This window comes from Schistocerca piceifrons, chromosome 4 (assembly GCF_021461385.2).
Source record: "Schistocerca piceifrons isolate TAMUIC-IGC-003096 chromosome 4, iqSchPice1.1, whole genome shotgun sequence".
In the NCBI taxonomy this organism is placed as follows: domain Eukaryota; kingdom Metazoa; phylum Arthropoda; class Insecta; order Orthoptera; family Acrididae; genus Schistocerca; species Schistocerca piceifrons.
Window position 1 is genome coordinate 831,744,412 of NC_060141.1, and position 21,876 is coordinate 831,766,287.

Below are 21,876 nucleotides of genomic sequence, written 5' to 3' on the forward strand. Positions count from 1 at the left end.
AAACTATCTGTCAAAATCGTCAGCAAATTAGGAGGGGGTCTACACTGTGGATTTAGCTTCTCTAATTCTTTACACTAATGTCTTTGTATTCTTCTGATCAACACTCTCTCATATTCTTAATGCCTTTACACTCTAGGTTCACATTCAACTATTATTACTTATGTTAATCACCTCTGCACGCCAATAAATATTTTTTGTTACAGTGAATCTTATACATTTAATCACGTCCTTTAAAAATAATTGCACTGTTGCATACACTGATCAGCCAGAACATTATGACCACCAACCTAAAAGCTGGTGTGTCCACTGTTGACACATAACAGTGGTGACACATCATGGTACGGAAGCAATGAGGCCTTGTTAGGTAGCTAGAGGGAGGCTGCACGACATCAGCACACCCAAGTCACGTAATTCCCGTAAATTCCAAAGGGGGGGCAAGGGGGGGGGGGGGGGGGGGGGGGGGGAGAGATGAGTGAGCTCTGACACCACGTTCATCCACATCTCAGATGTGTTTGATCAGGTACAGATCTGGCTAGTTGTGGGGACAGCACATCAATTGACCCACTCCATCACGCTCCTGGCTTCGTACATGGCACATTGTCTTGATGAAAAATGCCACTGCCATCAGGAAACATGCCTATCCTGAATGAGTGTACACAGTCTGCAACCTGTGTACAATACACTTTGGCCATCACGGTGCCTTCCACAAGCTCCACTGGATCCAGGGATGCCTACGTGACTGTTTCCCAGAGCATAATGCACCCATTGTCAGCTTGTCTGCATCCCACAGTACAGGAGTCAAGGAGCCGTTGCCCCAGAAGATAACAGATTCGCACCCTCCCATCAGAACGATTTGTCACACCATGCGACACTCTCCCACGGTGTCAATGTCCAGTGTCGATCGCCACATGCCCATTTCAGTCTTAGTTGCCAATGTCGTAGTGCTAACATTGGCACACGCACGGCTCAGCAGCTGCAGAGGCCCATCGTTAGGGGTGTTCGGTACACTATGTTCAGACACACTTGTACTCTGCCCAGCTTTAAAGTATGATGTTAGGTGTGTTGAAGACACCACAACACTGTTTGAACAACCGGCAAGTCAAGCAGTTTCCGAAAGGCCCGTGCAGAGCCTCCAGGCCATCACAATGTGCCCTCAATCTGGCTCTGATAGATCACATGCCTTCCCCATTCTACACACAGACTGATACTACATGCACCACGTGGTTGTCTGACTAGTAATCATTACTCACCACATGACACTGGTACCACCTGTAGGGTTTATATGGACGATAAGTCGGTGGTCATAATGTTCTGGCTGATCACTGTATGTCTCTCCCAACTTCCTCATTCTACACTACTACATTTAGGAATTACCTTTCTACTTTTATAATACTGTTTATCTGCCAATACTAGTAATTTCAACCTGCCAGAACATCATAACAACTACCTTTCCCACTTTCCGTCCACATATTTGCAAATGCAAACTACCGATTTTGGACCATTTGCCTTACTTTCTTTATAACATAGCTAGCTTGCCTTGAACACTGACTGGTAATGATTTGTTGAATGAACTGTAGGGCTTTCCTGGATATTGGACCTCTTCAGGCCCTTATAATCCCTTCATAACTTTACTACCCTCACTTCCTCTCACCTACATCCCCCCCTCTACCATTCCGCAAAAGGTTTTCGCATTGTGTGTTTTCAAATTGTTTCCTTTTCATATCAGTAATTTAAAATTTGAACTGAAAGTTTGTACAGGTGGATCTGAGGATGACGTATTCTGTCTCCTTCAATCACAATAGTTGTTTTCTTTTCAAAACCGAATCCCTGAAAAAATGTTACCTAGAAGCTTACCAGCTGTACTAAAGGTACTAGGAGCAAAGTATCAAGCTTCATTTATGTGAGCTGACAACAACTCTTCTGTCAGAAACCGCCTGGAATACGACACCTTCGGATTCCATATTCACATCCAGAGATATACCGGTAGCTTACGCAACTAACAGAGTGCACGGCTGCCGAAAATGTACGAGAATTGATTACTTAGCACGAAGAACAAACATTGTAATAAATACACCAGTAAATGACATCACAACAAATAAATCATATTACATGCTTGACACTATTTTAGAAAAGGAAGCAGGCAACAACTACAACACAACGGAAAAGAAATTATTTTCACCTTTCTACAATCAGATTGTGAGTTTTTCCAACTCCTGTACGACTTTATTGGAAACGATGTACAGACATATTTTGAGCAGCAGAAGTGATAAATGCAGAAGTTTGTGAACTCTAATGAGTCCTAATACTTGATTATATTTTATATGTATTTGGGAAGCAGAGAAATTTGCAGTATCAGTCTCCTCATTTATGTGTCAAGTCTCTCTTGTGCATATAATCACAGCTCTTTCTTACAGAGGAAGCTCTGTACAAAATTTAACAGCAGTACTCCAGACAATACAGCCCAGGGTTTTCCTTCTCTCTCCTTTTTGAAAATTTGGTTTAGCACTGTCCACAGACCACGGACCTTGCCAAGGTGATGCAGCTTGCACAGCTCAATCACACAGACAGCTGCCACAATGGAGGAGTATATATAGATAGGCCAGATAGGCCTTTTTAGCGGTTGCAAGGCAACAGTCTGGTCTCTCAACATCTGCCTGCATGTCCTCGCTATGCTGGTACTGTAAACAAGTGAAAGTGAGGGGATACATTGGCCCATATTTTTTCTGAGGGCATGTATAGCTTAATGGGTCCTTTTGAATAAACTATTCCAGAAGTGAAACTGTCCAACACGGGGCTCCAGGCACAGAGGATACTGCTGTCACAAGAAACAAAACTGGCGTTATATGGTTCAGAATGTGGAATAGTAAATCCCTTAAAACCAGATAGGTAGGTTAGAGAATTTGACAAGGGAAGTGCATAGGGCAAATTTAGATTTACTGGAAACTAGTGATGGCAGGAAGAATGAGACTTCAAGTACAAGTACAGTTGCAATCAAGGTATGATTATTATATCACATTTTTTTAAAATTTATTTTATTTGAGAGAATACACCATTTTTTGGTTGTATATTTCTGTATATTTCCTGTGTACAATGAAGATTTTGGCTTTCATGCCATTATCAATTACAATATCTTAGATTGCTGTGTACCATGACAGATGACATTATTGGGGCTAGTTTTGTGTTTACTTGCTTTGGGCTGGGTTTCACAGATACAGTGTGCTTATATGACAATATGCCACATTCCTATAAGACATTTATTTTGTACGATTTACAGCATGTTAAGCAAATTTGGAGAACTGTGTAAACATCAGCCTGCACAGTACATAGTAGAACACATTAATAGTTCAAATGGCTCTGAGCACTATAGGATTTAACTTCTGAGGTCATCAGTCCCCTAGAACGTAGAACTACTTAAACCTAACTAACCTAAGGACATCACACACATCCACGCCAGAGGCAGGATTCGAACCTGCGATCATAGCAGTCGCGTGGTTCCAGACTGTAGCGCTTAGAACTGCTCGGCCACCCTGGCCGGTACACATTAATGGTCTGAAATCACTGTACTGAATAATGGTGTGAAAGCTGAGATCTAGCGTGTACGTGAGAAATATAGAGAAATATTCGGTCAAATGGCAGTGTATTCCTTCAAAAAATACTGTACTGCTGTAGCTCAACACCACTGAAAACTTTTTCATTCGATTGTCAGGTGACCTGCAGTTGCGCAAAACAAAGATTAGACCAAAAGCTAGATAAATATACATAATTAACTTCAGTTGCCACAGAAACTTGAGTGGATTTTTATTTTATAATGTATATGACACACACACACACACACACACACACACACACACACACACACACACTAAAATTTTATCAACAGTCTTCTTAATTAATTCTCACAAACCTGTGACCATATTACAACTCAAGAAATGTAATCATCTTACCTAACATTAAAGGCACATTCTGGTATATGTCAAGCACACATTGATGACATTTTCCTAATCTAGATGAAGGGTTAGGGCACCCTACCCACGTTTTCCAGAACAACACTTTCTCCCCCATATGCACTTCACCTGGTCCTCATCAGTCCAACAAGTCACTTTCAAAGTCTACCACCTCAGTGATGGTCTGTCCACATCAAAGCTACCAACCACCAATACCCCAACTTTGACAGCTGCCAACCATTCCACACTGACAGATCTGTTTATACAGCCTAGCTACCCACAGATGTCTCAACTGAAGTTGTGAGCAGCTCTCTCCAAATGTGCCAAATGTTTCGCCAAGGTCTTCACAGAGTGAAATTACTCTCCCCACCTAGTCCGGAAACTGATCTCCTGCACTTTGTCTCCACAGTCACTTACCATCCTTCAAATACACACTGACTGCCACTAAGGAGCACACAAACTGGTACCATGTAAAACTGGAGCAACCGAATCATATTCTCCATATACTTTCAACTACCTCAGTCATACACTGAAATGAGAAAAAAATGCCCCCCACCACTCCTGAAACATTATTTTGCCACCCACGTAACTTATGCAACATCCTTGCCCATCTTCATTCCACCTCTGGTGGCCAAAACATGGCTGGACCAATCAGATGCTGTGCATGCTGTCTGACGTGATGTATTAGACTTCAACAACTGCTTCACAGTCTGTGACATCTGGATTCTTCCCAAAAACATCAGCTATTCTGAATTGTGCAGATGGAAACTCTCCCTGCAACATATACTTCATTCTTCCACCTGCCTCATCCCTTTCCCTGCTCTCACTACAGCCCCACACACACCTTCTATCCCCTGCAGCATGTGGCGGGGACAACACAGTGCCAAGCACCCCACCATTTTGTCCCTATCACATCCCTGCACACTCCCACAGAAAGCACTACAGCAGCTCCCCACCCTAATCTGCCATCCTTCACCTCCCCCTCTCCTCCCTATGCCTCTCCTTTACCGCCACTAAGGCTCACCGTAGTCGGGCCTCTGTGCCTGGAGATGACAGTAGCCGTGTTCATAAGAGCTACACATATGTGTGGGTATGAGTTTTGTCTTAATCTAACAAAGGACTTAATATGACTCCTGATGACCTCTAGCAGTCTTCTTTCAATTTGCTTGTCTGCTACTCAATACTTCCTCTATGTGGTGAGTAGCAATTTGTTCTATTTCATACTGTTTTCCTATATCCAAGGTTTATTTATCACTGTCTGAAAATGTATGACATAAAAGTAACAATTAAAGGATAGTTGCTACTCACCATACTGCTGATGGGCACAGCAAAAAGACAGTCATAAAATGAGCTTCTGGCCAACAAGGCCTTTGATAAAGATAGACGACACGAACGTGCGCATGTCCGCTCTGCGCCGCACCAGTATATAAATAATGATTACGCAACAGGTTTCTCATTCAGAAATTGCACTTTAATGTTGTTTGGTTGTGAGACCACGCTACACTTTAAGTGAGGAGGACAAATGTCTAACAGTGCACATGGGAATTTGACACCAACAGCATTATGGCCCATCAAGACTGACATTTATCGTACCACAATATCGCCACTAGCATCATTTGGGATCCTCTGGTTGTCGGGCAAAAATGGGATCTATGGGTTTAGGAGGACTGTACTTCTTACCATGCAGGATCTCTATGTCTCCTCATGACTGAAGCCTGAGAGGACAGATGCTGTTTTCTCAGCCACACAGGATTTTAGAACTGTATCTCGTACCTTTGAATTGAGAAATGGGCTCGTTCGCAGGGAGACGAGTGCCAGCATGGATGGTGCAATGACGTCTCTAGCGTCACAGACTGTTGGCACGGCAAGCAAGATCATTGCTTCCATCGACAAGGTAGTGGAGAGAGGACACTGACACAACGAGACTGGACACAGTAATAGCAACACATCATCTTTTTGGATGGATCCAGTTCTGAGTAAGGAATCATGATGGATGTGGTCATGTTTGCAGGCTCTGAGGAGAATGAACGTTGCCCGATCACACCCGCCACTGTTGTACAGTCTCTGCACACAGTGTGACAGTATGAGGTGCCTCCGGATATATCACATGATCATGTCCAGTTTCCGTAGCCAGCAGTTTGGAATTCAGATGGCAGCTATTACATTACTGTCATGCTGAGACCAGTAGCCGTAGGCAATCTCCGAGGACTCTGAGACATTATCTTCTGTCCTCACCTACCTCAATACATAGTGTACTTGAATGGTGCACTGGCCAGCACATTTTTCAGATTTTCCTTCCAACAAAAACATCTGGTTGTGTTTTGCTGACAGACTGACACACCACTGCTTTCCAACAACAGAAGCTTTCTGATAATTGAAATTGAGTGGAAGCAATGTGGAACAAAGTATTTACACCTGTCATCAAAGTTCAATTCAAATCTATGGCCAGCCAGCTACCAAATTTCACAACCCATTTATCCTCAGATCACCTACAGTTCCTTGTGCTGTACTGTGAACACTAAACGTTCTTTATCCTTCCTGGTGACGCAGTTTTAATGGTCGGCAGTGTACCTATGTTTCTGGTCCAATTTGAGAATTCTGCATAGTTCAAGAAACTTAACAACACACACTGACGTCCCATCTGCCTGTGACTCTCCACGTTTACGACAGCCACACTAAATGTGACACAACTCCAACAGTGCACGCCCCATTTACAGGTAGCATGGGTGTGAGGGGGGCACGACTTCTAGGTAGATTACGGGAAAAACACCCCGTATGCTCTCTAGGGAAGGAATATATTCTCAACAATTCAGGAACAACTAATTCACGTCAATCACAACACATGTAATGTTGTTGTTGTCGTGGTCTTCAGACCTGAGACTGGTTTAATGCAGCTCTCCATGCTACTCTAGCCTGTACAAGCTGCTTCATCTTCCAGTACGTACTGCAGCCTACATCCTTCTGAATCTGCTTGGTGTATTCATCTCTTGGTCTCCCTCTACGATTTTTACCCTCCATGCTGCCCTCCAATACTAAATTGGTGATCCCCTGATGCCTCAGAACATGTCCTACCAACCGATCCCTTCTTCTAGTCAAGTTGTGCCACGAACACCTCTTCTCTTCAATTCTATTCAATACCTCCTTATCAGTTATGTGATCTACCCATCTAATTTTCAGCATTCTTCTGTAGCACCACATTTGAAAAGCTTCTATTCTCTTCTTGTCCAAACTATTTATCATCCATGTTTCACTTCCATACATGGCTACACTCCATACAAATACTTTCAGAAATGACTTCCTGACACTTAAATCTATACTCAACGTTAACAAATTTCTCTTCTTCAGAAACTCTTTCCTAGCCATTGCCACTTTACATTTTATATCCTCTCTACTTCGACCATCATCAGTTATTTTGCTCCCCAAATAGTAAAACTCATTTACTACTTTAAGTGTCTCATTTGAGTTGACTCTACTACATTCCATTATCCTCGTTTTGATTTCGTTGATGCTCATCTTATATCCTCCTTTCAAGACACTGTCCATTCCGTTCAACTGCTCTTCAAAGTCCTTTGCTGTCTCTGACAGAATCACAATGTCATTGGTGAACCTCAAAGTTTTTATTTCTTCTCCATGGATTTTAATACCTACTCCAAATTTTTCTCTTGTTTCCTTTACTGCTTGCTCAATATAACATCGGGAAGAGGCTAGAACACTGTCACACTCCCTTCCCAAACACTGCTTCCCTTTCATGCCCCTCGACTCCTAACTACCATCTGGTTTCTGTACAATTTGTAAACAGCCTTTCGCTCCCTGTATTTTACCCCTGCCACCTTCAGAATTTAAAAGAGTATTCCAGTCAACGTTGTCAAAAGCTTTCTCTAAGTCTACAAATGCTAGAAATGTAGGTTTGCCTTTTCTTAATCTAGCTTCTAAGGTAAGTCGTAGGGTCAGTATTGCCTCACGTGTTCCAATATTTCTACGGAATCCAAACTGATCTTCCCCGAGGTCGGCTTCTACCAGTTATTCCATTCGTCTGTAAAGAATTCGTGTTAGTATTTTGCAGCTGTGACTTATTAAGCTGATAGTTCGGTAATTTTCACATCTGTCAACACCTGCTTTCTTTGGGATTGGAATTATTATATTCTTCTTGAAGTCTGAGGGTATTTCGCCTGTCTCATACGTCTTGTTCACCAGATGGTAGAGTTTTGTCAGGACTGGCTCTCCCAAGGCCATCAGTAGTTCTAATGGAATGTTGTCTACTCCCGGGGCCTTGTTTCGAGTCAGGTTTTTCAGTGCTCTGTCAAACTCTTCACACAGTATCATATCTCCCATTTCATCTTCATCTACATCCTCTTCCATTTCCATGATATTGTCCTCAAGTACATCACCCTTGTATAGACCCTCTATATACTCCTTCCACCTTTCTGCTTTCCCTTCTTTGCTTAGAACTGGGTTTCCATCTGAGCTCTTGATATTCATACAAGTGGTTCTCTTATCTCCAAAGGTCTCTAATTTTCCTGTAGGCAGTATCAATCTTACCCCTAGTGAGATAAGCCTCTACATCCTTACATTTGTCCTCTAGCCATCCCTGCTCAGCCATTTTGCACTTCCTGCCGATCTCATATTTGAGACATTTGTATTCCTTTTATTCCTTTTTGTCTGCTTCATTTATTGCATTTTTGTATTTTCTCCTTTCATCAATTAAATTCAATGTATCTTCTGTTACCCAAGGATTTCTACTAGCCCCTGTTTTTTTACCTACTTGATCCTCTGTTGCCTTCACTATTTCATCCCTCAAATCTACCCATTCTTCTTCTACTGTATTTCTTCCCCCCATTCCTGTCAGTTGTTCCCATATGCTTTCCCTGAAACTCTGTACAACCTCTGTTTTATTCAGTTTATCCAGGTCCCATCTCTTCAAATTCCCACCTTTTTGCCGTTTCTTCAGTTCTAATCTACAGGTCATAACCAATAGATTGTGGTCAGAATCCACATCTGCCCCTGGAAATGTCTTACAATTTAAAACCTGGTTCCTAAATCTTTGTCTTACCATTATATAATATATCCGAAACCTGTTAGTATCTCTAGGCTTCTTCCATGTATAACCTTCCTTTATGATTCTCGAACCCAGTGTTAGCTATGATTCATTTATGCACTGTGCAAAATTCTACCAGGCGGCTTCCTCTTTCATTCCTTCCCCCCAATCCATATTCACCTACTACGTTTCCTTCTCTCCCTTTTCCTACTGACGAATTCCAGTCACCCATGACTATTAAATTTTCGTCTCCCTTCACTACCTGAATAATTCCTTTTAATTCATCATACATTTCTTCAATTTCTTCGTCACCTGCAGAGCTAGTTGGCATATAAACTTGTACTACTGTAGTAGGCGTGGGCTTCGTGTCTATTTTGGCCACAATAAGGTGCTCACTATGCTGTTTCTAGTAGCTTACCCACACTCCTATTTTTTTTATTCATTATTAAACCTACTCCTGCATTACCCCTATTTGATTTTGTATTTATAACCCTGTGTTCACCTGACCAAAAGTCTCGTTCCTCCTGCCACCGAAATTCACTAATTCCCACTATATCTAACTTCCCTTTTTAAATTTTCTAACCTACCTGCCCGATTAACGGATCTGACATTCCACGCTCTGATCTATAGAACGCCAGTTATCTTTCTCCTGATAACGACGTCCTCTTGAGTAGTCCCCGCCCGGAGATCTGAATGGGGGACTATTTTACCTCCGGAATATTTTACCCAAGAGGACGCCATCATCATTTAACCATACAGTATAGCTGCATGCCCTCGGGAAAAATGTAATGTAAGAATATCAATGTTCACTCGCCAAAAATTAGAAGCACTGACCTACTAATAGGCACAAACAAAAGAAAGAAATCATGCAAGATTTCGGAGTTGTCCTTTGACAAAGCCTCCCTCTGCCCCTCAGCACCCCTACAAAGAGCCAAGTATACTGGCAGCTCTCTCTCTCTCTCTCTCTCTCTCTCTCTCTCTCTCTCTCTCTCTCTGTGTGTGTGTGTGTGTGTGTGTGTGTGTGTGTGTGTGTGTGTGTGTGTGTGTGTGTGTGTGTGTGTGTTTTATACTCTAGCTCGTCAAAGGATAACTTCAAAAGCTAGCAAGTTCTCTTTATTATGCATATGTATAACAACAACTCAACATCTGCTTTTCAGCGAGTGGTCTCCTTTAAGGAATTTACATTCCACTAGAACTTTCGTACAGCAAATATCAATGTTTACTTCTCAAAACTAGGCTAACATTGGGACTAGCAAGTCACCACACTACCATTTAGGGTGAGCCCACAGCTAAATGGAGGCACCATGGATGTTCCTGACCTCACAAAATGACCACAGTTGGTCTTATTAGGTTTTTAACTCTGAACATAATTTTTATCATCTCAGTCAAATACCGATCAACTTTTCTGCCATTTAGTACAATGCATTTATGTGCTCTCCTTTCTTCCACTTTCTCATACAATGCATTCCTCTCCTCCAACCCAATCTTCCTCCCACCCTATTTCCCACCTCTCTAAGTCAGCACATGTCTTGCAATATGAACTGATTTTAATAACATGCTATGTACCAACAGACTGTTACCATGAATTTGATACTGATATGCCAGAATTTTTCTATTGTATAGCTACAGGCTGAATATTTTTATCTCAAAAATTCTCGTCAGTTATCAACTGTGAACAATCAGTCAGGCGTTATTAGGCTCTCAAAATTCTGTAAATAGTTTAACCTACTGTTTATCTATTTTAATAAGTAATTATCATTCTTTTACTTTACTTTTTTAAATCTGAAGGAGATTACACTCAGAACTAGTCATCAATTATTTTTGTCAAGCAACAGACTGTTAAACTTTTCAGATGAATATAGTGATAATGTTAAAAAATACTCCAAGTGTGTGTGTGTGTGTGTGTGTGTGTGTGTGTGTGTGTGTGTGTGTGTGTATTTCCATCTCAGTATTGAAAAACATTCATGGTGAAATACATCCCGAATATTGATACTTTTCAGGGAGAGACAGCTGCACATTATATTTATCGTTCTTAATTGCTGTAGTAGCATCCAACCTACAGAGAAGTGAAGGCTCTTCTTCGTAAAGGCAAATGTTATTTGAGCTAGAAAATAATTACTATAAAATGTAGTGTGGCGTTTATGGTTTTAAATGTTAATAGAGAGAAACTGTAATAAAATCTGATGTGTATTTTTTACAGTAATATAAGTAGAAAACTTTAGTAATATTTCTACGCAAGAAAACATGGTAAAATGCAATTCATACTTTTGGATATAGGCATTGTTACCATGCCACCACCCACTGCAATGTAGCTACATTGGCAGGTGTTATAAAAACCTGTACAACAATGACTAAAACTGCCAACAACCATGAAGAAATGAATGGAATGGTGGTTTGAGTGGTCCTTGTTGTAAGGTTTAGGTATAAATTCGATAAATATAATGGGCAACTGGTTTTATCATCTAACTAACTTGATAACAAGCCGCCAGTTGCCTCTGAGAAACTGGATACTGTCAACTGGCTCAAAACAAACAAACAAATGACCAAATGACTGTAAAGGGACAGAATTATTAATAATAATGAAAGCTTGAGAGAACGAATGCGCAGTGAAAATTAACTATGATTAACGCATTATTTTGTACATTTTAATATAACTTCTAGTTACTCGAAGGACAGTAGTGAAATTGATTCACTGTCAGATTTAAGTGGTGTGCCTCTGTCCATGGCATGACCCACTGTCTAAAGTATTGTTTTCAAATGTTTCCTTCTTTTTGCTTTATTAGGTAATTTTTTATTTTGCAGTGCCAAGTGTGTATGATGGAATACATTTCTTATGGATGTAATTCATCATTAACTCTGTAACTACTATATCTATATATGCAGCACTGTCATTATTACTACAGCTGTCAACACCATCAACATCCCAGATCTTGCCATTAATGGCAGAAGGAGACATCATCAATCTATAAGACAAAACAGTGTGCAGTGCACGCACAACTGTAGGTTACACGAACTTGCAAAATAGTGCATTTGAGCCAGCAACACTGTCCTCTTGCCATTATCAGTTATTTTAATTGGGTCATAGCTTTCGAACATTTAGTCTTTCTCCAGCTTTAACTGTGTACATACTTGCAAATGATGTGTTTGTGAGTGTTCAACGAGCAGCCACGGGTAAAAATTATTGTAGCTTGCTTCACCTCAAGTTCTGTGAGCCTTGTTACTCACAAGTGCATTCATTGTTGTGAACACATAACAGTGTCATCCACAGAGAGCCAGAGTACCCTTTCTGCTTTCCAAATAGACCAGCAGCAGGTGGTCTGTGTTGAGTGGGCCATACACCACATGTGGGAAATGGGCCCGTGCCTTGTCTTTTTTGGCATTATACTTTTGTAGTAATAAGAGAATGGCATGTCTTCGAAAGACAGCCAATCAATGTTTATAAAGGTTTGATCTTGTTCAGATTAATAAGAGCATTTCTAATTACTCTGCTACTGCTAGATAATTAGTCTTTTCCTTTGTGAGAAACCATGTATCAGTTTCAGAAAGTTATTAGAGTATGTTACATTACCTCATCACCATCTATTTTTATGCTGGGAAAAATTCGTTGGAGAAGCAACCTAGTTGTTGTTTGCTGCTGCAAACGTATCTCAGAGGCCATTTCCTGAAACAGGTTTATCATTATAAATTAAACCTAAGGCTGAAGTTTGAATTATTAAACATAAATTACTACTTTTCATCAGCAACTGCACTCTAAAAAAGGAACAACATTTGTGTTGCAACGCCTTAAGTCTTGTTATGAACCTCTGTCATACATAAATGAAGGACAGTATGATTTAATACAAAAATCACAACTGAAACTTCCCTGATTTTTGAAGATTTCACCATCAAATAATACAATGCAAATCACTACACACCTTTTAAGGAATTCCTGCAATGTCTACATGTCTCAATAGTTTTTGAAGGTGCTATCACTAATATATAAACTGCTACAATGTAATAATTTACTTGTACAGCTTATATATATAAAAACCATCACCATTAGTGTTGGAAGCATCTCAATGACAACTGAAGTACATGCTGTCCATGAAACAAATTACTGATATATTTAACTTGTGACTATGAAACACACTACACAAATGTTGCAGTTTGAAAGCTACTAAGTAAACAAAGAGTACATGCCTCATGCAAACTATACATGCGAACAATTCAATTTAGCAACCGATCACAAACAAATCATGCTAAATGAAACCACTTACATTGTCTAGATTTTGTGAGTCTTTCACTTTGGATTGCAGGGATTTTTCCATTGCTGAGAGGGCTTCCATTGCTTTCCAGTTCTTTTTTCGTAACTCCTACGATGACAAAAGGACAGCATATTAGGAGAATCCATAGGAATATAAAAATATCACTATAAACTTGTTAATTTGGTGAGTGGACATCATCCCACAGAACGGTCAATTAAATTTTGATTTTCTGAAGAAATGTAAGTAGAAAAATGAAAAGGGGAATGGAAAGCGTTCGAGATCATTTTTAATACACATTAATTAAGTGAATTTATGGCTCTTTTTGGGTGGGATTTTGGAATGAATTTATCTTATAAATTGAAAATGACCTTTTTCATGACCAAATGTTGAGCACCTACTATGGATTCTCCTTTAGTTATACCTATGAAGTTAGTAGCAAGGCATGCAACAAGAAATAAATATTGAAAAAATCTAAGTAGTTTTAAATTTTTTGCTATAATACCACAGTTGTCATGCAATAACCTGGAAAGTAAAATAATGAATACACTAGGACCAACTGAAATGGGTAAGAGTGTTTTCACAGACACCAAAGACTACACCAATTTACCACAGAGATTGCAAAGTCTCTCCCCACAGGTCAGCACATCAAGTTGGCACCCAACTTTGAGCAATACACGTTTTCTTTCAGATTTCTTGGTAGATTTGCTATAGTTCTAGAGTTCTCTGTATAAAATTTGAGTAGTTCTGCAGAATTTTGTGAAAAAACAATACTGCTTGATAAAAAGTCAAAATTGTACGAAACTGACAAATTTGCAAATAAATAAAAAAAAAAAAATGAAACAAAAAATAAATGATCACAATTCTGAACAGCCCCCTAAGAGTATTACAGAAAGCCCAAATGCCTTTTTTTGTGCAGATAAAATTTTATGAGATAAATGCAATAGTGGAGGACCCTTTTTCACTACTTGTTAAGTTTGTACATGACTTTCGAGAAATACACATTTTTTCAAGCTCTTGGTAGACAGGCTATGTTTCTACAGTTCACTGTACTAAATTTGAATAGTTCTGTAGAATTTCACAAGATAGAAGGATGGATATATTGGTATGTGTGCAAGACAGAAAGGTCTTCAACACCCACATGAAAACAGTCTGAGCTGAGAGTCTGTAAAATACACTACACATGAGTGAAAACGGCACAGAAACTAAAAGTACCAAAATGCAGAAAGCTAAGTGTGTATCCACATGGAAGCACGAAATGACATATCATGCCAATATTAAAACATTAATTAAACATGAAGAAAGTGGTAGGAGGAGTTAAAACAATATAGCAGATGGATGTGGCTGGCTGGAAAAAAAAAGAAGAAGAAGAAGACCATTATGGATATGGATAGCTGAGGAGTCATTATTAGAGATGGCCAGATTAATTCATCTTTGGGAACTAGTTCACTGGTGATTATTCATTTTTCAGAGCTGTTCATTTTTACTTTTTTACCATGTGTGTTATATGGATTTTAGATAAAATTCCAGAAAAAATATTGAGTACTCGAATTGGAACAGCATACCTGAGAAAAAGTGCTCCAGCTGAGATAAAGCCTACCACTATGATCCAACGCCTTATCAACCCCTCACAGCTTCCCGACTGTGCCTTGCTGACTCATTCTGCCTTCCACATTTCCAAAAACTTCCTCCATCTTGGTCCTCAACACCAATATCATAACACTATTGTCAATGTTCCTGCCAAAACTCTGATCCTTATAGAAGGATCAGTACTTTCTAAAGACATCACATTTAGCCCCAAACCGAAGTTTAACCATGCTGGACTTGAAAACAAGCTCATTTCCTTTGCTCATTCTCTGCAGTGGAAAAATTTCTTCAACACACATTCCAGTGACAATAGCCAGCCACAGCCCCATACACAACATTGTTTAAAATAGGTCCAACCTCCTCCCTTTACACTCAGCCACCACCTGGAAATCTTTCAGGAATTCCTTACTTCTAACCTGGCCTTTCCTAAATCCCTTCCCAGTGAGTCCAGCTCCTGTGGAATGCGTAGCTGCCCATAACCTGAAAACCAATCCAGATTATATCATCGTTTCCAAAGACGAAGGCTCCACCACAGTGGTCACGAATCACAGTCCTTAGAACCTGTCCCACAAATCCAACATAAGCTCTAGCAACTCTTCAAGACCTTAGGTCTGTCCATAAACCAGACACCTTAATCCATATCCCTCTGAGCACCAGGAACCGCCACATCCTCCTACCTCCTTGCTACTCCTCAAACTCCGCAAACCTAACCCCATAGGTCCCCCTGTTGATTATCCCATTGTGGCTGGTCACAATGTTCCCACAGGTTTTGTTTGTTTGTTTGTTTTTCTTTTAGCAAGCACAAACAACTGGGGTCACACGTGCCCAAGTCAAAACTACAGAACACAAAGACAGAGAGCAAACTGACGTAAGAGAAGACATCTAAAAACAAGGACGTGGAGAAAGAAACCATACAGAAACAGAAGTCCAGAACTAAAAATTAAATGGCCTATGCCATATTGCTCAGAATGATAAAAAATAAAATGCACTCTACAGCCTGCGCATCATTTGCTAAAACAGCTGATGACTCAGACAGCAAACCCAAGTGGGAACATAAACGGTAAAAAAAAAAAAAAAAAAAAAAAAAAAAAAAAAAAAAAAAAAAAAAAAAAAAAATATGGGCATTCCATCAGAAAGTGGCAGACAGTTAAAACTTGGGTGCAATGTGTACAAAGTGGTGGGGGAGCACCACTTAACACATGATGGTGCCTAAAAAGGCGGTGCCCAATAGGAGGTCATCCAAGCTGATGTGAGAGGCTTAATAAGCCAAAGCTTATTCCCATCAAGGGAGGACCAATGGCAATGCCAAAGTGACACCACCTCCTGAAAGACGGCAACACAGAGATCACTGGAAGGAATATAGGAACTAGTGGGCTGAGGTACAAGCCTTGGCAGCAGCATCAGCAGCCTCATTTCCTGGCAGACCTACATCAGCAGGAACCCACATCAACATCACAGTGGCTCCATCAAGAGTGAGCAAGTGACAGCTTTCCTGCACCCGTTGCACAAAGGGGTGGAGGGTGTAAAGCACACATAGACTTTGAAGGGTGCCAAGAGAGTCTGAGCAGATGACAAAACTGAAAAGCCTGTGTCGCTGGATGTACTCCGTGGCCTGATACAGGGCGAAGAGCTTGGCTGTGAATACTGAGCAGTGTGCCAGAAGCTGATATCAAAAAACTTTGGCACCAATGACGAAGGCACACCCAACACCACTGTCAGTCCAAGAGCCATCAGTGTACACATAGGAACTATTGCAAAGTTCCATGTGAAGGTCGTGAAACTGAAAGCGATAGACCGAGGCTTGGGGTAGTGTCCTTAGGAAGCGAATGAAGGCAAAGATTAAAGCCAAGGTGGTGAACGGTTCACACCCACCAGAAAAGATGCAGATAGTGTGAAGTTAAGCTGCCGGAGCAAGTGCCGAAAGTGGACTCCGGGAGGTAACAGCGAAGATGGATATGCCCCTTTCTGGCGATCAAAGGAATCATCGAAGGAGATATAGGTGGGTGGCCAGGCATGGCAGACAAATGTCATGCATACCTGCTGAGGAGAAAGTCAGTAGGACAGTGGTAGTTCAGTAGCTTTAGTGTACAGACTCTCAACCGGGCAAGTATAAAAGGTGCAAGTGGCCAAACAGATGCCACAATGGTGGAGAGTGTCGAGACGGCATGAAAAGGATGGACCTGCAGATGCATAAACAAAGCACCCGTAGTCTAGTTTCGAAGAAAGTACCACTGAGGACACGTTGCACATTGAGGGACTGCATATAGCTGACTGCCAGGTAAGACACATGGGAGGACCAAGAGTGTTTTCTATCGAGCATGAGCCCCAGGAATTTCACAGTTTCAACGACGCCCAAGATGTAAAGATGGTTGGGAGAAACCAACTGCGACACCAGAAATTCATACAGATGGTTTTTGTCAGTGTAAAAATGAAGATGTCACTCAGTGAGACAGGTCCATCGAGAATTGCAATAGATGGCAATATCGTCAACAAAAAGGGAGCCGGAGATGCACGGCAGGAGACAGGCCATTTTAAGGTTAATGGCAATAGCAAAGAGGACAACGCTCAGGACGGAACCACATGTGTAAAGAGTACAGAGGATACCAGTTCTCCAGCAGGTGTCGTAGGCCTTCTCCAAATCGAAAAACATGGCACAGTCTGGGATTTCCGCAGAAAACCATTCATGGCATGGGTTGTCAAAGTGATGACATGCTCAACTGCAGAACACCGTGCACAAAATCCACACTGTGCACTCCGTTAGTAAACTTTGAGATTCAAGCCACCAGACCAGCTGGGCACGAATCATATGTTCCATCACCTTGCAAACACAGTTAGTAAGAGAAATGGGGCGGTACCTAGAAGGAAAGTTTCTGTCCTTACCAGCCCTAGGTATGGGTATGACTGTGGCTTCATACCAACATCTACGAAATGTGCCCTCTGCCCAGATGCAGTTGTACGTGTTAAGAACAAAGTGCTTGCCCACAAGAGAAAGGCACTGCAACATCTGAATGTGAACAGCGTCTGGCCCTGGGGCAGAGGATCGGGATGAACTGAGAGCAAGATCTATCTCCCTCATAGTGAAGGCGGCATTGCAGCACTCATGATTCTGAGAAGAAAAGGGTATTGCCTGAGCTGCTTCCACTCATTTCCAATGGAGGAAGGCAGAGTCATAGTGGGAAGAGCTCAAAATTTCCACAAAATGGCGCTCCAAGGTGTTGGAGATAGCAATAGGGTCGATGATTACATTGTCTGCTACTGTCAGGCCGGAAACTGGTGAATGGATCAGAGAGCCATCGGAGGTTGACCCACACGACAGAGAAGGGTGGAGCTGTTAAAAGAACTAGTGAATGAAATCCAGCTAGCTTTTATGCTATTCCAAAGAATGCCATGACACTCTGCATGCACCTGTTTGTAATGAATGCAGTTTGCCATCATAGGATGACAATTAAAAATGTGGAGAGCACATCTCCGCAAGCAAATTACGTCACGGCATGCCTCAGTCCACCAAGGGACTGGGACACGACGTGGTAAAGAGGAAGTGCGAGGAATGGAACATTTGTGAGATATTCCACCTGGTCATCACAATGGGAGAAAATTTGTTCTTTGAAGGCCGCCAGGGAGGAGTAAAGCTGCCAGTCAGCCTTAGTAAGCTGCCATTTCAGTGTGCACACAGGTGAGTAGGAGTTAGCAAACAGATAGGACATGGGATATGGTTACTTGAGTAGCTGTCAGGAAGAATGGACCACTGAAGATGATGAGCAAGCTGGGCAGTGCAGAAGGTTAGGTCCAAATGGGACTAGGTATGTGAGGAGTCAGAAAGAAATGTGGGAACTTCAGTGTTAAGGAAGAAGAGGTTGATCTGATTAAGAAGATCAGCCAAGAGGGCACCTCTCTGACAAGTTCTAGGAAAACCCCAAAGGGGATGGAGTGCATTAAAGCCACCGAGTAGCAGAAATGGGGGAGGTAGCTGCCCAATAAGCTGAAGGATGTCTGCCCTGCTGACATCAAATCACGGATGGACATATATGATACAGTGGGATAAAGTCAGGTGAGAAAGGAAAAGACAAATTGCGACAGCTTCTGATGGGTAGTCAGGGAGATGGGCTGACTATGAACGTCATGCCATATGAGCAGCCTGATGCCCCCACGGGGGAAGGTCAAAACATATCAGGAAGAAATGTGAAATCTCACAGCGGTCATCAGGACCCAACTTCGTTTCCTGAAGGCAGAGTACAAGGGGAAGTTGTGATGCTACAAGCAGCCATAAATCCTTTTTGTGGAACTGAAGGCCACGAACATTCCATTGGAGGAGAGTCATTATAAGGAAGAAAGGAAAGAATGGCAGCCAAGTGACAGCCAACAAAGACTCGCTGCTAACAGGACACAGAAGCAGAAGGATCCTAATCCAAGAGGTCCACAGAAGCATCAGCTTGCTTGTGGTGTTGCTCTGTGGAGTCCTAAGCAGAAAACCATTTGGTGGTGCTCACCAGCAACTGGGAGGCCGGCTGGGCTAACGTATCATGTGGCGACACTGTTGAAGAGGACCTTCGAGAAGTATAAGGAGAAGACTGTTTCCCTTTGCTGGACTTCTTTGAGCCTTTCCGGTTAGCAGAGGAAGACTCTGATGTTTGTTGGCTGGAGGGACATAGAAGTCTCCAAGGGGGTACTACTCCTGTCCTTTCCGGCCTACCAGTTGTGTAGCTGGTGGCTTGGCCCCTTGAGGTGAGAGTTTGATGCTTGTTGCACAGCTGGGCGAGGGGATGGCCATGCTACCTTGACATTGGGCGATTTCATAACATCAGAGCTGAATTTGAGGTCGCATGTCTATGTGGCCATCTTCTTCATGGAGCGAGGGGTTACAAGAACAGAACTATAGTGCCAGATGGGAGGGGTAAGGCACTTTTTCATTTATCTGGATCTCTGGGACAGCCCGCTCATCAAGGTACACGAGACAATCCTGAGAGGAGGTGGCATGGCCGCCACTGCAGTTGATACAGCGGGGAGAAGTAGGCGGACAATCGCCCTTGGGCGCATTCCTACCACAGGTTACACATTTGACTGGGTGTTGACAAGACGTTCTAGTGTGGTTGAAACAATGACACTGGAAGCAGTGCATCAGGTTCAGAACATACAGTCGAACTGTGATAATTTCATAGCCTGCTTTGATCTTGGATGGAAGTACCACTCTATCAAAGGTGAGAAAAAGAGTGCAGGTGGGCGCCATGGAGGAATCTACCTTATTCATTACATGATGGACAGCAATGACACCCTGATCAGATATGTCTGATTGGATTTCGGCCTCTGTCAGACATTCGAGCAACCTAGCGTAAATAACATCATGGCAAGAATTCAGAGTTCTACGGGCCTCGACAGGAACAGAATAGCCGTGAAGCAAGGCGACAAGCAGTTGTCGTGCTTGAGAATCAGAAGTAGTCTCCAAAGGCAAAGTTCCACTGTGTAAACAAGCACACGATTTCGCAGGACTGGCATTTGCAACAACACCTTTCTGAATAATAAACAGATTTACTGTTGCGAAGGACAGACCGTCTTCAGTTGGTGAAACCTTCATGAAACCATGAGGAACCGTGGTGCAGCTAGAAGGGTCTCTGAATCGTTAGCCTCATTTCGTTTACATTTTGTAGAGGTTGACTGTGAAGATGATTGGCTCATTGCAAGAATATCCCCCATGAGTGCCAACATATCCAATGGCATGCTGCTTCCAAATGGGGGCCCCCTTCATAAGGAGCCGAACCCACCTCAGGTGACTGTTCGCACCTCCCAAACATATGACAGAGGGACCAACTGGCAATTTGGGAAAGTATCAGCTCAGGCAATCGCCCCTCCCTGGGTCTGGCCTGCACCAGGGGGTGTGTGCGAATCTTACCTATCGACCCAGGGCTGGCAGTTACGCGTTATCCAGTCACCTGTTTCACATCAGACACGTGGGCCGGCCTTCAGGAGCGCATAGGGAGGAAGAAGAAAAAGAGGAACCTCAAACACCAAAGCGGAGAAATGATATGAGAAGGGAAACAAAGAAAGGAACAGGGAACGAAAAACAATGGTGAGGCTGTTCTTATGTCAGCGACTGACAAAGTGGAACTTTCCCAGTAACACTCCAGATATGTTCCTCAAGAGAGGGGAAAAAGAATATCAAGAGGATAGACATAGAGCACAGAAGGGAAAAGATGCTGCAAAGGCTGGGACTCTGTGGCAGCCAAGCATGAACCTGCCACAGAGTGGCGAGCTCCTGGGGGCCACAGGCTTTCCTGACCAATACCTCCGAACTATTGTCCATAACCTCCCATCCTATGTTCAATACACTGTTCACATCCTTCACTCCTCCTCCACAATTCCTATACTGTTAGCACCAGACTCCTTATCGATCACTACAGATGCGACATCCTTGTACACCAACACCCCCCATGATAATACCTTTCCCAATATCCTACTGGCACCAAACCCACCACCTCTTGCCTAAACCTTCAAGCCAGCTACATACTGAACCACAATTATGTCACTATCAAAGGCCAAATCTATAAACAAATTCGTGGAATTGCCATGGCACCAACCTATGCCAACATATTTTTGAATCATCTGGTGGAATCCTTCCTACCTAGTCAACACCTAAAACTGCTTGTCTGGCTCAGGGTCACTGATGACATTTTCATGATCTTTACCCATAGCAGTCGTGACCCTTGCTCTTTCCCTCGTAACCTCAGTTCCTATTCCCAATTCCGCTTCACTTGGTCATTCTCAACTAACTGAGCCACCTTGCTAGATGTCTATCTCCCTCTCTCAGCTGCCTCCATGCATATGTCTGCTCATATCAATTGCACCAACCACCAACAGTACTTTCACTTCAACAGCTGTCACCCATTGCATGTGAAAAACTATCTCCCTTACATCCTCTTCACCCTGCAGCCAAGCGACTAGCGCGAGGTTTGGTGTTCTCGTAAAGATAAGTTATTTTAGATTATAAAACACATAGATTAGTACTGATTACGTGGTAAATAAGTGTATTAGTGTGCCGTTTAAGTGTACCATTAAAGGTTTCATTTCTCTTTACGTA

At 42.2% G+C, this 21,876-nt stretch overlaps 1 protein-coding gene across 9 annotated transcripts in view; it reads right to left on the bottom strand.

Moving 5' to 3' along the window:
- The window catches only part of LOC124795129 (kinectin), a 357,860-nt gene that overhangs the window by 65,247 nt on the left and 270,737 nt on the right, over window positions 1-21,876 (bottom strand). For 8 of the 9 annotated variants that reach the window (XM_047258994.1, XM_047258993.1, XM_047259002.1 and 5 more), the window contains 2 exons: window positions 13,236-13,331; window positions 12,548-12,640 (listed from right to left, as the gene is read on the bottom strand). In XM_047258994.1, the coding sequence (XP_047114950.1) occupies window positions 12,548-12,640; window positions 13,236-13,331 (189 nt within the window). The remainder of the gene's footprint in view (window positions 1-12,547; window positions 12,641-13,235; window positions 13,332-21,876) is intronic. The other variant, XM_047259000.1, reaches the window with a different exon arrangement.